Source organism: Chrysochloris asiatica, unplaced genomic scaffold, assembly GCF_000296735.1.
Source record: "Chrysochloris asiatica unplaced genomic scaffold, ChrAsi1.0 scaffold00007, whole genome shotgun sequence".
Lineage (NCBI taxonomy): Eukaryota > Metazoa > Chordata > Mammalia > Afrosoricida > Chrysochloridae > Chrysochloris > Chrysochloris asiatica.
The window spans coordinates 26,007,651-26,022,568 of NW_006408525.1; the positions used below are offsets into that span (position 1 = coordinate 26,007,651).

Here is a 14,918-nt window from a genome sequence, read left to right on the forward strand (position 1 = left end):
GAATTGATTCTGACCCATAGTGACCCTGTATAGGGCTTCCAAGGAGCAGCTGGTAAGCTTGAACAATTGACCTTGAAGTTCAAACAACTTTGCAGTCTGATGCGTTAGCCCACAGAGCCACACCAGACTTGTAGTATACCTGAAATAGATTCATTGTGGCTGAAGTAAGTCACTTTCATTTTGCCCCTTAAGTGCGGTGGAGTCATTTCCAGCTCATAGCAACCCTGTACAGGGTTTCCGAGGCTGTAAACCTCTGTGGGAACAGAAACCTTCATCTGTCTCCTGCGGAGCAGCTGGTGGATTCGAACTGCCGACCTGTGGTTAGCAGTCCAATGCTTATCCTACAGAGCTAGTTGTACATATACTTGTACTAAAGACATGTGTACATTTTAAAGATAAGACAGTAACACCCGTGATAACTTGCTGAAGGAAGAAGGTTTATTGAATACAAAGAAATGATAAAGGAATTCTGAAGGGTAATCAAGTGAGTCATCATAGTTGTATGTAAGACTCTTTCAGATGAATGTGAAAATGCTGCTATTGATTGCCCAGACAGAGACTGTATTTCAGTTAACAGGGAGACAACAGGATAGACATTTCTCTTAGACTTGCTCATTTTCCCAGGAGGATTTATCATGCCTGATCTTCTCTGAGGGCATGTGGAGTCTGCGCTCTGTGACTCTTCAGATTAGTTGTTGCTCTGAGATTTCTCTTCCAGGGAGTGGAGCCTGGTGGTGAGGATTTTGCTTCGTTGGTCAACCTCCTCAAGAACTTTCTTAACCACTATGGCTTTGAGAGGATCTAAATGTAAAGGTTTCAAAGGAGATTTTAGATGAGGAAGAGATTAGCTCAATTAAAGGAGCAATAGGATTTTATTATTTCATATTTATAGCATTTTTATTATTTTATATTTAACATTGTATTTATTGTGCAGTAGTACAAATACAAGCACTTATTTGTGAATTTTGATTTCTTGTTTAACTAAAAATCTGTTGGCATATTGCATTTAAAAAAATTAGCACACATCACTGAAGTCAGACATCTAGCACACAGATTTCTACTACAAATATTTATTTTTGTTATCCTACTAAGTCACAATACTATAAAAACAATGAAGAATGGCAGTGAAAATGAAGTAGTATAGCATAAAAACAGAATTTCTTTCTAGTTACCTCTCAGTTGAATTCCCACATTTCCAGATCCATAATCTTTAGATTTGTAACCTCCAGACTTGCAAGCCCTGTGAACATATATTATTGGAACATCATAAAAGAAAGTGATTTAGCATGAGCCCCTTAGAGTCTGGATTCACAATTACATTTTCATAAGCTCTTTAAGGAGTCCAGAGTCACACAGTTGAAACTGCTCTACTTTAGCATCAAGAGGAGGGTATTTAAAATTTTTTATACCATGAACACTGGCCTTGCCACATTTTGGTTTTGTAAGATGTTCCCAGTTTGTTCTCTGGGAAGTAGAGTACTGTGATCTGCATTTAGCGTCTGTTAATATGGTCACATTAGCACATGCTCACTGTCCAGAGATGTAGATTTCAGTATGTGACATCTTCCCATTCAGTTGTTTTACCTACCCATCATCTCCACCTATGAGGAGGCAGTAGGTCTCGATCTCCTTCTCCAGATGGACCTTGATGTCGAGGAGCTGCTCGTACTCGAGTTTCTGGCCCTCGGTCTCAGTTCTGACCTGATGCAGCTGCTCTTCCAGGGCTCCGATCTGAGTCTGGATCTGGGCGAGCTGGGAGCAGTAGTTGCCTTCGGTCTCTGCCAAGGAACACTCCAGGGAATGTTTCTGTGGATACAATAAGGGGAACCTGAGATGGACCTACAGAAATGTAGACATCTGCTTTGGTATGAGTTTCCCCTTTTGTTTATTTTGTCTATAATTGCTTTAGATTTCACATTGATGTATAGTTAAGGCAACTTTATGACCCTGCTTAAATAGTGATTATTAATCTTCTTAGGGGTGAGAGGAAGCAGGCATGAGGAAATTTTTGCTTAGGGAAACACTGAGTTTATGCTAATGATGGTAGGACAATTTGGGAAAAAGATATCGAGAATGGTTACACAACTTGAAGGTAATCAATGTTATTGAATTATGAATGTAGAAATTGTTGAATTGGCTTATATTTTGTTGTGTAATTTTCATCATAATCAGAAAAAGAAAGGGCAGATCTTTTCTTTTTGGTAGACTAGACCTAAGGATCAACATTGATGTTTTAGGCTTTATATATAAAAGCCAGCTCTTTCCTTATGTCTTAATTGCATAAAAAAATACATGGACAAATTTTCACAATTTAAAAATCATCAGTCATAAAGAGATGTTAAGAAGTTGTCCTTGTCATACCGTGGCTAAGAGAGACTGAAGTTCAATTTCCAATGTCTGAAGAGTGCGCTTCATTTCAGTCAGCTCATTCCTGGCCGAGGTTGTAGCCCCAACATCCTCAGAGATTTGCTGTTGCAGAGAAGCACTCTGAAATGATGCAAGCAAAGCAGTTAACTTTAGTTTCGGGGACATCACTGAAACTGAAGAGGATTGTTTCCTGGGCTACACTTACCTTTTCATTGAACCAATCCTCAGCATCCCTGCGGTTGTGCTCTGCCAGGTCTTCGTACTCAGCTCGCATGTTGTTCAGCAGAACTGTGAGGTCCACTCCCGGTGCCGCGTTCATCTCCACGTTCACGTTCCCGCCAGCTGCGCACTGCAGAACTTTCATTTCCTACGTGCGAAAAAATGTGTTCATCTTAGTTATGTGGGGATCACACCAAAAGTCTAGAAGTCTAGCTTTGGAAAGATTTTTAGTGTTCATCTGGTTCTACTTCCTAAGTTGTGAAGAAGTCCCTCTCTGTTATATATTTCCAGCCAATGACACCATTTTCAATGATGTTGTCTTTGTAGCTTAAGAAGATAGCCTGTTTCATTCTAGAGTTTTAATTGTTATAGAACTCTTTCTTTCAGTGAGTAAAACTCTTGCTCTGCAATTTCGATCTGTTGGTTTGAGTTCTGTTGCCCAGAAACATTCTTAGTACTTGTTCCAAATGATGTTGTTGTTAAATTGCTGTCCGGCTGATGCTGACTCCCGGTAACTTCCTGTTTTCAGAGCAGACGTGCTCCACAGGGTTTCCAAGGCTGTGGTCTTTTGTGGGTTTGAATCAGCAGCCTTTCAGCCAGTAGTTGAGCACTTAGCCATTTGTGCCACCCAGAAACTCCTTTGAAAATGATAGTACTTAAAATGACTTATTCTCCATTCTGTCATCCTGTTCATTTGCAGCCCAACTATGCCCACCTTTGTGGGCTGGTTTTCATTACACTTAGAGATTCATTTTGGGGAGTACGGTGGCTCTGTAGGATAAGCACTAGACTGCTAACCATAAGGTCAGTGGTTCAAGCCCACCATTTGCTCCATGGGAGAAAGATGAAGCTTTCTACTCCCGCAAAGATCTACAAGCTTTGGAAACCCTCTAGAGGATCACTATGAGTTGGGACTGACTTGTTGGCACTCAACAACAACAGCTAAAGATACATTTTGATGGATTCTCAATCAATTACATCCTAAACACAGACAACATGAATATTGTTGGCAGGCTGAGCTACTTTGAAGAATTATGAATAGTTGAAATAATTACAAATAACCCTATCTGCTCACTCCCAAGGGATGACCATCGTCTTTTTAAGAATCCTAGCTCTCTCTCAAGGAGCTCTGGTAGCATAGTGGTTATGAGTTCGGCTGCTAATCTCTGGGTCAGCAGTTGGAAACTATCAGCTGTTCTGAGGGAGAAAGACAAGGCTTTCTGCTCCCATAAAGATTTACAGCCTCGGAAACCCTGTACAGGGTTACTAACAGTCAGAACTAACTCAATGGCACTTAACAACAACTCATTATTGTGGCCTTGTAGGATAAGTGCTGGACTGCTAACCACAAGGTCGGTGGTTCAAACCCACCAGTTGTTCCTCAGAAACCTTATACAGTGTTACTATAATGTTGGAACCAACTCAATGGCACTTAACAACAACTCATTATTCCATGTGAAGCATATGCAATGAGTCTCTTCTAGGAGTGTAAAGGGCAGTGAGCACTTTTGCTGAGACTGTGGATGTTGAAATAACACAGATCGATTTGCCAGTGCTGCCAAAAGGCCCTGGTGTGCTTCAGTGATGGTAACTGGCCCTTCACTTTACTCCCTGCATCAAACCCTTCAGGGAGTTCTAGTATTCTCTCCTCTCTAGCCATTCTCCATCTCCAGATGTGTGTTTGACTTCTGAGGATTTAGTGAAAGCCTCCCAGCTCAGGCAGAAAAAGAAAAAGATGAAAAGTTACATATGGGTTTGCTGGTAAGTGAGGCATTAAAAATGCCAATGGTATTTCATTCATCAAAAGTTCATTGAGTAACCGCCACAGGCCAGGACCATGCTTGAATTATTCATTCATATATAAGTTGTTCTTCAAGAAGTTGTTTTCCAGACAGCTTCATAAAAACGAATCAAGTAGCATTCTAGCTTGATTTCCTGCTTTAAGCATTTGGCTTGGCTGTGGAAGTCTTTCAGCTGTATAAGTATTTCAATTAATTTTCAAAGGATAAAGCTGTCTTCTCTTTTACAAACAGATTCAAAGATGTGATTGGAGGAGTGGCTATACCATCTGATTATGAATCTAGTTTAGAATGGTAGTCCGTTTGGAAGTATATTATTTATCTGAAAGTGTAAATTCTGGTATAACCATTAAATTTCAGTCTCACAGTTTTTGTAGCTATACTGTTTAAGAATACTCATTAATATTAAGTATAGATACTGCTTATGTGAATTAGGTAAATGTTTCAGTGTTTTAAATCTGTCATTGCTAGGTAGGAATTCATATCTGGTTTTCTTAGGATGTCCTTAAAATATATGCATTTTATCTAATTAGATATAATCTCCTAAGTGGATATTTTGACTTGTCTTTAATTACATAGTCAAACATTGCTCTTATAATTCTGATTGCAAAGTATGATTTCTTTTTTTCCCATGGGAAACTTGATAGGAGAGCAAACGTGGTTCTGCCCAAATATTTCTCTACTTCTATGACAAACACTGGACTGTGAACCCCAAAATCCATAGTCTGAGTTTGCCAGCCACTCCACAGGAGAAAGGTGAGGGTTTCTGTTCTTTCAATGATTTAAAGTCTCTGGAACCCTATACAGGGTCACTATGAGTCGGAACCAACTCAACGGTACTTAACAACAAAAATAAAGACAACTCAACCATCATGCCTGACAGCGGGGCTTTAGACAGTATCTGGAGAGGGCACCCAAATGGACAGTGCTATCGCTTACCTCTTTATGGTTCTTTTTCAGGTAAGTCATCTCCTCACTCAGGGTTTCATATTGAATCTCCAGGTCTGTTCTGCACAGAGTGATTTCATCCAGAACTCTGCGCAATCCATTCACATCAGCCTCTACACTCTGGTGAAGAGCCAGCTCATTCTCATACCTTAGAGTATTAATAATTTTTTAACTGATTACACCATTGAAGAAATAGTCACATACAAAAAAAAAAAAAACTGTTTTAAAACTTCAATAAATCAATGATCAAATGTAAAAATTCTAGAATTCCAAAGTGGCAGATCTAGCCACAAGAGAGATTTTCAAAGTTTATCATATAATTATCATTTAAAAAAATAATGAGTTATTTCTTTGATAGAGAAAAAGAACCAAGGAATTAGTGAACAGTTTTCCAGCAGTTCCCACTTTTTATTTAATTACCAAGTATAAAAAAGGCATAGTTGTTTATTTAGCCAAGTGGTTTATTTTAAATCCAAGTTTGGGGATTGTTATTAAGAGCTATTGAGTCAGTTCTAACTCATTGCCATCCTGTATAGGGTTTTTGAAGAGTAGCTGGTGGCTTTGAGCTGCCAACCTTGTGGGTTGCAGCCCAGTGGTAATCCACAGTGCCACACCAGAAGTTTTGGGGTAAGAGTTGTTCATTTTTAAAAGATGGATCAAATAATAAATCGGAATGTTTCACACCAATCACCATGGAGTATTCTCATTCTGCGAGTCCACTCACTTGAGTCTGAAGTCATCAGCTGTCAGCCTGGCGTTGTCGATCTGCAGGACAGCATTAGCATTGCTGCCGGTGGAGGTGATGATCTAGAATCAGATCAAGGCGATTTATTTCAACCAGTAAAAAAATCAAAAGTTTTTTTTTTTTTTTAAATTAGAAACTTGAAATAATAAAATTAATATAACTGCTAGGTAATCAGAATCCTGGTATGATGCAGTAGGATAAGTGCTGGACCACAAGGTTGGTTTGTGGTTCACACTTACCCATTGCTTCCCAGACAAATGGCGAACATGCTTGGATGTTAACTGAAAGGTTGGAGGTTTGAGTCCACCGAGAGGTACCTTGGACAAAAGTCCTGGCACTCTAGAAAAATCAGTCATTGAAACTCTACAGAGCACAGTTCTTCTCTAACACACATGGGGTCAGATCAAATGGGTTACGGCAACTGGTTTAACCAACAGAGTCTACATAATCTTATTGCTAATGCTAAACTGAAATTTCCTTTAAAGAAGTACAAGTGGAATTATTAAGTATTTTTCAAATGTAGTGAAGAAAGGAAGACTATATTTAGAAAGGAATATATGTAGACAAAACTGTGGAGGATCAACTCTCACCTGATTTTTAAGATCTTCGATGACTGGGAAATACCGACTGTAGTCATGATCGAGACCACGGCAGGAACCAGGCCCAAATTTCTCATACCATCCCTTGATCTTCTGTTCTAGGTCTGCATTTGCCTCCTCCAGAGCACGTACGTTGTCCAGGTAGGACGCCAGGCGGTCATTGAGGTTCTGCATAGTGACCTTTTCATTGCCAGAAAGGAGGCCCCCTTCATTCATAGTAAAGCTGGCACAGGAATTGCTTCCTCCTACGGTTCCTCCCGATGAGCTGCCACCAAAGGCACAAGAAAAGCTACTTCCAATCCCAGGTAGGCCGCAAGCATTTCCAGTGCCAAAGCTGGATCCCCCACTGGAGAGCCTGAGTGATCCTGTGGTGGGTCGGGGACCAGGTCTCCTGGATCCACTGGAAAGTCGAAGAGACATGGTGTCAGGACAGGCACGTTGTGGTGCTGTATTCGTGAAGGTCTGATTGGAATGGCTTCTTGTCTCAACTGTTTTCTTTGCCTTTTTATAGTGAAATCTCAAGGGTGTTCTGGATCAAATTCTGCCTACATAAAGTGAAACATCGCTTGCCAGCCTCAGCAAGTTAGTGTAATTGGGTGATTTTTCCTAATTAGTAAGTAACTTTGCTGGCTTTCCTTCTGTAGGTGGGTAATGCCCCAGGTTGGTGGTTATCTGAGAAATGGGTCTGGGTGGAGTAATGTCAGATTCATTATTACATTTTTAAATTATGAGTGAGTCATTCTTTGCATCCACCTTAGAAGATAAAGCTCATCAGTCCACTACAGAATGAAAACTTGGCGTCATGGTTTTGAATGATTATGCCAAAGCAGATTTTGATGTCTTTGAGACCATTTATGCATTTGCTCTCACAGTGTTTTTCTCATCTTGGTAGAAAATAGATATGGAATGATTATTTCCCCAACTTGGTCCTTTGATCACCATTTTCTTTTCTGTACTCTTTTCCTTGCCACTGTTGATTACGATGGGAAGCTACCTTCCACTTTAGCTGACATGCGCATCGTATTTTGTTGACACTTACTGTGTCTGGGAATAGTTGTCTTCTCTTATCCACTTTGGTAATTAGAAACACACCCCTAATTGTTGTTATGCTTTGTGGGAGTTATAAAGGACATTCACTTATTTCCTGACTCTGCAAAATTTGAAGCCAACATAGAAGAAATATTTCATCTTTCTCTGCTTCATTATGGTTTATTTTAGGTGAAAGTCAACAGTAAATGAACTACATTCTGGTCGTACGTTCACATATGTTTCTGGAAAAATCCTGAAAAATTGTGGAAAGCTTTGAAAAATCTGAAAATTGCCGCATGTCAAAATTTCTATGTTTATTCCATATGTGAGGCTACTGTGAACAGATTCATTCATTTACATACTGAACAAATATTTATAAAACACCTACTGTGAGTCAGTCAAGAAGCACTGGTGATGCAGTGGGTTAAGCATTTGGCTGTTAATTGGAAGGTTGGTGGTTTGAACCCACCAGCCCCTCTGCAGGGGAAAGCTGAGGTTGTCTGTACCTGTAGAGATTTTAAGTCTCAGAAACCACATGGAGCAGTTTTACCAAGAAACCAAACCATGGCCATGGAATAGATTCCAATTCACAGAGACTCCACATAGGGTTTCGAAGACTGCAAATCTTTATGTCGGCAGACGGTGTCATCTTTGTCTCTCAGTGTGTCTGAACCAATGACCTTTTGATTAGCAGCTCAGCATTGAACCCACTGCACCACCAGGCTTCCTTCCTCTGTCTTGCTGTTAAGTGCCATTGAGTCGGTTGCGACTTATAATGACTTTGTACAGGGTTTCTGAGGAGCAGCTGGTGGATTTGAACTGCCGACCTTGTGGTTCATAGTTCAGTGTTGATCTTGTAGCACCACTCTGTCTTAAGGGTGGCTGTAAGTCAGAATCAAGTCAGTGAGAGTGGCTGGTGGTGGTGGTGTGCCAGTTGAGGAACTCTGGTGATTGATGTAGTGTTAATGTGACTGCTAACCAAAAGGTCGGCTATTTGAGCTCACCAGCCACTCCATGGGAGAAAGGTGTGGAAGTCTGTTTCTGTAAAGATTCGCAACTTTGGAAACCTTATGGGACAGTTCTCCTCTGTCCTGGACAGCTTGGGTCTTTTGTGTACCAGGCATTATCTTGGGCATTTAGGAGACAGCAATGGATCAGACAAGGGTCCTGCACCCATTGGACTTACATTAACTCAACTGAGTGCTTGAGTTACAGTGATGATCTAAACATGACCTTTTCTTTCTATCATTCTCTTATTTGCCTCTTTCATTCTCTTATTTGCCTCTTTGCTTCTTGAACTATCCAGTGCACAAGTCATTAAATAGGGCTAAGAAAGGTAGGTGTTTAGACTAGGTAGGGAGTTAGGAGCTGCAGTATCTTAGAAAGAGATGCTGAAGATTGAACAGGATGAGAATGCTTGTGTGTGTCTATGGTGGGAAGAGGAAGGTCAAAGCCTGTGAGTGACAGGGAGGGTGTGTGCACAGAGAGAGGTAGCAATTGGAGATCAGTTACCCTTGTACAAGAAGGACACATAAGTAGCTGTATTAAAGATAATGAGAGCCAAGTCTCTCGTCAGAGAGAGGAGTTACAGATAGAAAGAGAGAAAACCGAGAATGAACTTTGTGGTGTTGGGCTGTAATTAGATTATTGATATGGAACGATCATTTTTACATATGTTAAAGGCAATGGGTGGGTGGGTTTATGTAGTGGATGTTACTAACAATAAACCAAACCTAACCCACTGCTGCTGAATCAATTCTAACTTGTAGTGACCATTTAAGACAAAGTGAAACTGCCCCACAGGGTTCCCAAGACTGTGATGAAAACAAACAAACAAACGAACTTATTTATTGTGAATTGAGTGAAGGTTTACAGACAAGATCATCAGTTCTATATTCCACAAATCATACACTTTGTATCATCACAATGATTGCAACCCCCTCCCTGTAACAACAGTTATCCTGCTTCCTCTCTGTCGTTCCTATTTTCATCCCATCCGCCTTCCCATGTCTTCTCAACTTTGTCCTTAGGGGAATGTTGCCAGTTTAATTTGGTATGATTGACCGTTCCATCGTGAATATACCTTACTAGTGGAAGCAGTCAGGAAGTCACAGGATGTATTGCACTAGGGAACTGTGCTGCCCAGGACTCTTTTAAAGCGTTCAAGAACAAAGATGTCAGTTTGAGAACAAACGTGGATATGACACAAGCCGTGGTACTTTAAGTAGCCTCATATGTATGTGAAAATTGGACAATGAATAAAGAAGACCATAGAAGACTTGATGCATGTGAATTATGGTGTTGGAGAAGAATATGAAAAGGACCATGGACTGCCAAAAGAACAAACAAATCTGTGTTGGAAGAAGTACAGCCAGAGTGCTCCTTAGAAGCTGGAATGGCGAAACTTCATTCCTCACAGTTTGAATATATCAGGAGGGACAAATCCCTCGAGAAGGACATGGTAAAGTGGAAGGTCAGCTAAAAAGAGGAAGACCCCTCCCCACCGCCCCCAGTAAGATGGATTGGTACAGTGGCAGCAGCAAGGGGCTCAGGCTTAACAACAATTGTGAGGATGGCACAGGACGGGGAGTGTTTTGTTCTGTTAGGCACAGGGTCCTTATGAATTGGAATTGACTCTACGGCAACTAACAACAACAACAAGTTGTGAATTGTTCTCCCCTTCCCTCCCACCCTTGGTAACCATCAAATAATGTTTCTTTCAGCATAAAAACATTTTCTTGACTTTTTACAATACAATATTTGTCCTTTTGCTATTGACTAATTTCACTCTGCAAAATGTCCTCCACAATGAAGTTGTCAAGGACTTCATTCTTCTTGGATCAACTTTCAACACTCACGGAAGCAACAGTCAAGAAATCAAACGACATATTGCATTAGGCAAATCTGCTGCACAAGACCTTTTTAAAGTGTTGAAGAGCAAAGATGTGAGCTTGAGGACTAAGGTGCGCCTGACCCAAGCCATGGTAGTTTCAATAACCTCATATGCATGCGAAAGCTGGACAGTGAGTAAGGAAGACCGTAGAAGAATTGATGCTTTTGAGTTATGGTGTTGGAGAAAAATATTGAAAGTACCATGGGCTGCCAAAAGAACCAATAGATCCATTTTGAAGAGGTGCAGTCAGAGTGCTCCTTGGAGGCCAAGATGGCCAAACTTCGTCTCTCATACTTCAGACATATTGTCAGGAGGGACCAGTCACTGGAGAAGGATATCATGTTTGGTAAGGTGGAGGGTCAGAGAAAAAGAGGAAGACCCCCAGTGAGATGGATTGGCCAAGTGGCAGCATCGATGGACTCAAGCGTGGCAATAGTAATGAGGTTGGGTCAGGAATGGGCAGTGCTTCGTTCTGCTGTGCATAAGGTCACTATGGGTCGGTACCGACTCGATGGCACCTAACAACAACAACAAATGTCCAACACATTCATCCATGTTATGAGGTGTTTCACAGTTTTGTCATTAATATTCACTGTAGCATAAAATTCCATTGTGTGACTGCACCAAAGTCTGTTTATCCATTCTTCCATTGATGGACATTAGGGTTGTCGCCATCTTTTTACTATTGTGAATAAATGCTCCAATGAACATCAGTGTGCACGTGTGTATTTGTGTCCTGGCTCTAATTTCCTAGGGATATATAGCTAGTAGAGGGATTTCTGGGTAGGGCCATAAATCTTTATGAAAGCACATGGCCACCTTGTTCTCCCTCAGAGTGGCTGGTAGATTTAACCTCTGACCTGTTGGTGGGCAGCCAAGTGATTTGAGCACAGCACCCCCAGGGCTCTTTTACTAACAATGTTCTTGTTAAGTGCTGTCAGTTCTGACTCACAGAGACCCTATATAGAGTTTCTGAGGAACAGTTGGTGGGTTTGAACTGCCGACCTTGTAGTTCGCAGTCCAGTGCTTACCGCCGTACAGCGCCACACCAGGAGTCCTTTACAATAAGATGCACAACAAAAAACAAAAATAGACAGTGGTATGTGATTTCTCCTAACTCAAATATGTCATAAGTTTGGGATGACCTATGTATACATGTGTTTATATGTCAGTGAACCAAAATGTATAGAGATATGTCTGTCTGTCTATCTATCTATCTATCTATCTATCTATCTATCTATCTATCTATCTATCTATCTATCTATGTTCTACTTATCTGCCTGCTTATTTATCTGTTTATATCCTTGTTGTTGTTGTTATGTGATGTGGAGTCGGTTCTGACTCAAAGCGACCCTGTACAGGGTTTCTGAGGCTGTAAATCTTTACAGGAGCAGAAAGCCTCATCTTTCTCCCGCGGAACAGCTGGTAGTTTCGAACTGCTGACCTTGTGGTTCACAGCCTGATTCATAACCACTATGCTACCAGAGCTCCTGTTTATGTCCTTAGGTCTCATTTATTAGTTTTTCCTTTTATGGTTCATGCTTTTGGTGCAAAGTCTAAGAACTTCTTGCCTAATCCTAAATCATGAAGATTTTATCCTATGCTTCATCGTTTTACATTTAGGCCTGTGATCCGTTTTGGATTGTCTTTTGTATAAGATGTGAGATCTAGGTTCATTTTTTTGATACTAGGTATCCATTTACTTCAAGGTAATTTATTGAAAAGGTTATACTTCTTGCATTGTATTGTTTTTTATCTTTCATAAAAAATTAATCGGGCATATTTGTGTGCATCTATTTCTGGGTTCTCTATTCAGTTCCATTGACTTATGTGTCTACCTGCCAGTTCCACACTGTTGTGATTTCTACGTCTAACTATGTTGTTGTTAAGTGTCGTCAGGTTGGTTCCAACTCATAGCGACCCTGCATAGGGCTTCTGAGGAGTGGCTGGTGAGCTTGAACCGCCAACCTTGTGGTTCCAAACTGACCCTGCTGCAGTCCAGTGCATTAACCCATTAGTGCCATACCAGGACGCCATAGCTATTTCATAAAATATAATATTGGGAAGAATGATTCCTATCACTAATTCTTCTTTTTCAAAAGTGTTTGGGCTATTCTAGATCCTTTCCATTTAAAATATAAATTTCATAATTATTCTGTTTATGAAAGCACATGGCCACCTCGTTACTGAGATTTTGATAGGAATTTTGCTAAACCTTTTTTGGCAGTTCAAACCCATCAGTTGCTCCTCAGAAACCCTACACAGGGTTGCTATGAGTCAGAACCGACTCAACAGCACGTAACAACACAGCACTGTTTAAGGATAACTGACTTCTTTAATATCTTGAATTATTTTGTTAATAAACATAATATGTCTTCCCAAATATCTAGGTTTTCTTTGATTTCTTTCATCAGCATGTAAGCAGTCTCATCATACAAATAACTATATTTTGTTAGGTCTTTATCTAAGGATTTTATTTTCTTTCCAGTGATTATAGATGATATTGTATTTTTAATTTCAAGTTCCCTAACTTTATCATCTGTGATTTCCACTCCACCATGAGGCCTGTTGGACTTCTGGTGTGGCGCTGGAGGATCAGCACTGGACTGCAAACCACAGTCGGTGGTTCAAACCCACCAACTGCTCCTCAGAAACCCTATACAGAGTCGCTATGAGTCAGAACTGACTTCACTGCACTTAACAACAATAACATTTAGCCCTTCAAAGAGATTTTTAAATTTTGGCTATTATATTTTTCAGTTCTATAGTTTCCATTTTTTATAACTTTCATTTTTTTGCAGAGATTTAAATTTTTTGTTTTGAAGAAAATGTGCAATTTATTACTGAAGCCTCTTTAAAATCCTTGTCTGATAGTTTCTACATCTGATTCATCTTGCTAATAGAATCTACTGATTAGCTTTTCACATTCAAATGATGGGATTTCTGGTTCTTGCTGTGATGCATAATTTTTTATGTCCTGAATATTTTGGCTATGATGTTCAGAGACTCTTGAACATACTTAAATCTTCTGTTTCAGCACGTAGTCAGCCAGGAGTCCCTGAGTGGTGCAGACAATTAGGGAAGCAGCTGCTAACTGAAAAGCTGGTGGTTTGAATTTACCCAGAGGCTCCTCAGAAGAATATCCTGGTGACCTGCTTCAGAAAGGCTGTAACTATTGAAAACTGAGATGCAGGCTTTTTGAAGTCACAATTTAGGTTTATATTAAGTATAAATCTCTTTTACGTAGACTGTTGGCTGAATGCTGTGGCGTCGGTTCTGACTTATAGCCACCCTGTATAGGGTTTCCAAGGCTGTAAATCTTTATGGGAGCAGAAAGTCTCACCTTTCTTCACATTTATTTATTTACTTATGCAGATTGTTGTTGTTGTTGTTGTTAAGTGACACTGAGTAGGTTCCTGTGTAGGGTTTCCGAGGAAAGGCTGGTGAGTTTGATCCGTTGACCTTGCAGTTCAAACCGACCTTGCGGTCCAGTACATTATTTCACAGCGCATTATTTCACAGCACTACACCAAGACTTCCTGACAGATCTAAAAATATCTGTTTAAGTAGGAAAGGGTAGAGATAGAAAACTGAATTGTGCCTGAAAAGACTAAGAATTCTATTGGGAACAAGCAGGATTGGCCAGTACTAATGGCCACAAGAGACAAAGCCTCCAACAATACTGTTTTGCAAGATGGTGAATTAAGAGGAAGCAGAATAACCATTGTTGTATGGAAGAGATTGCAATCATTGAGGTGAAACAAAGTGTATGATTTGTTGAATATAAAACTGATGATTGTCTCCATAAACCTTCACTCAATTCACAATAAAAAGTTAAAAAACAATTTTTTTTAAAAAAAAGATGGTGAATTAACCAAGTCTATTGAGAGAGCTCAGGGTTCTGCTGTGGTCTTTCACGTCTTGGGAGGTAGATCCTCTGGGTGACTCTACCAGTCCGAGTGAGGGAATAATGAAACGGTGAAGTAAACTGGCCAAAGACAGATACAGGCCTGGTGTGAACACACTGGAATCAACTATGGAAACACACAATCACTAGATTTATCATCATTGCAGGAGAAGAACTTTTAATGAAATGACAAAGAGACTCAGAATAAAAACCAAAACTAGGGACAGAATGAGATTTTTTTTCCCTTCTCCTGAAGAAGATTACATGCAACGAGCATGAGAACAGGAAGAGAAGGAAAGCAAATCCTAGCCCTTTATTTTCAAGACCATAAATAATGGTTTCCTTGGATAATTTGGCCAGTGGGAGTTTATGTAGGTGGGTTTTTGTTGTTGTGTTAAAATAAGTGGCCCAG

The 14,918-nt window shown here is 40.2% G+C and overlaps 1 protein-coding gene across 1 annotated transcript in view; it reads right to left on the reverse strand.

Annotated features, from left to right (window-relative positions):
* Positions 1-7,097, reverse strand: part of KRT25 (keratin 25) — a 16,280-nt gene extending 9,183 nt beyond the window's left edge. The window contains 8 exon segments of the mRNA XM_006878193.1: positions 596-801; positions 1,173-1,240; positions 1,589-1,806; positions 2,362-2,487; positions 2,573-2,734; positions 5,325-5,481; positions 6,058-6,140; positions 6,669-7,097. Of these exon segments, the coding sequence (XP_006878255.1) occupies positions 596-801; positions 1,173-1,240; positions 1,589-1,806; positions 2,362-2,487; positions 2,573-2,734; positions 5,325-5,481; positions 6,058-6,140; positions 6,669-7,097 (1,449 nt within the window).
* Positions 7,098-14,918: the final 7,821 nt, after the last annotated feature.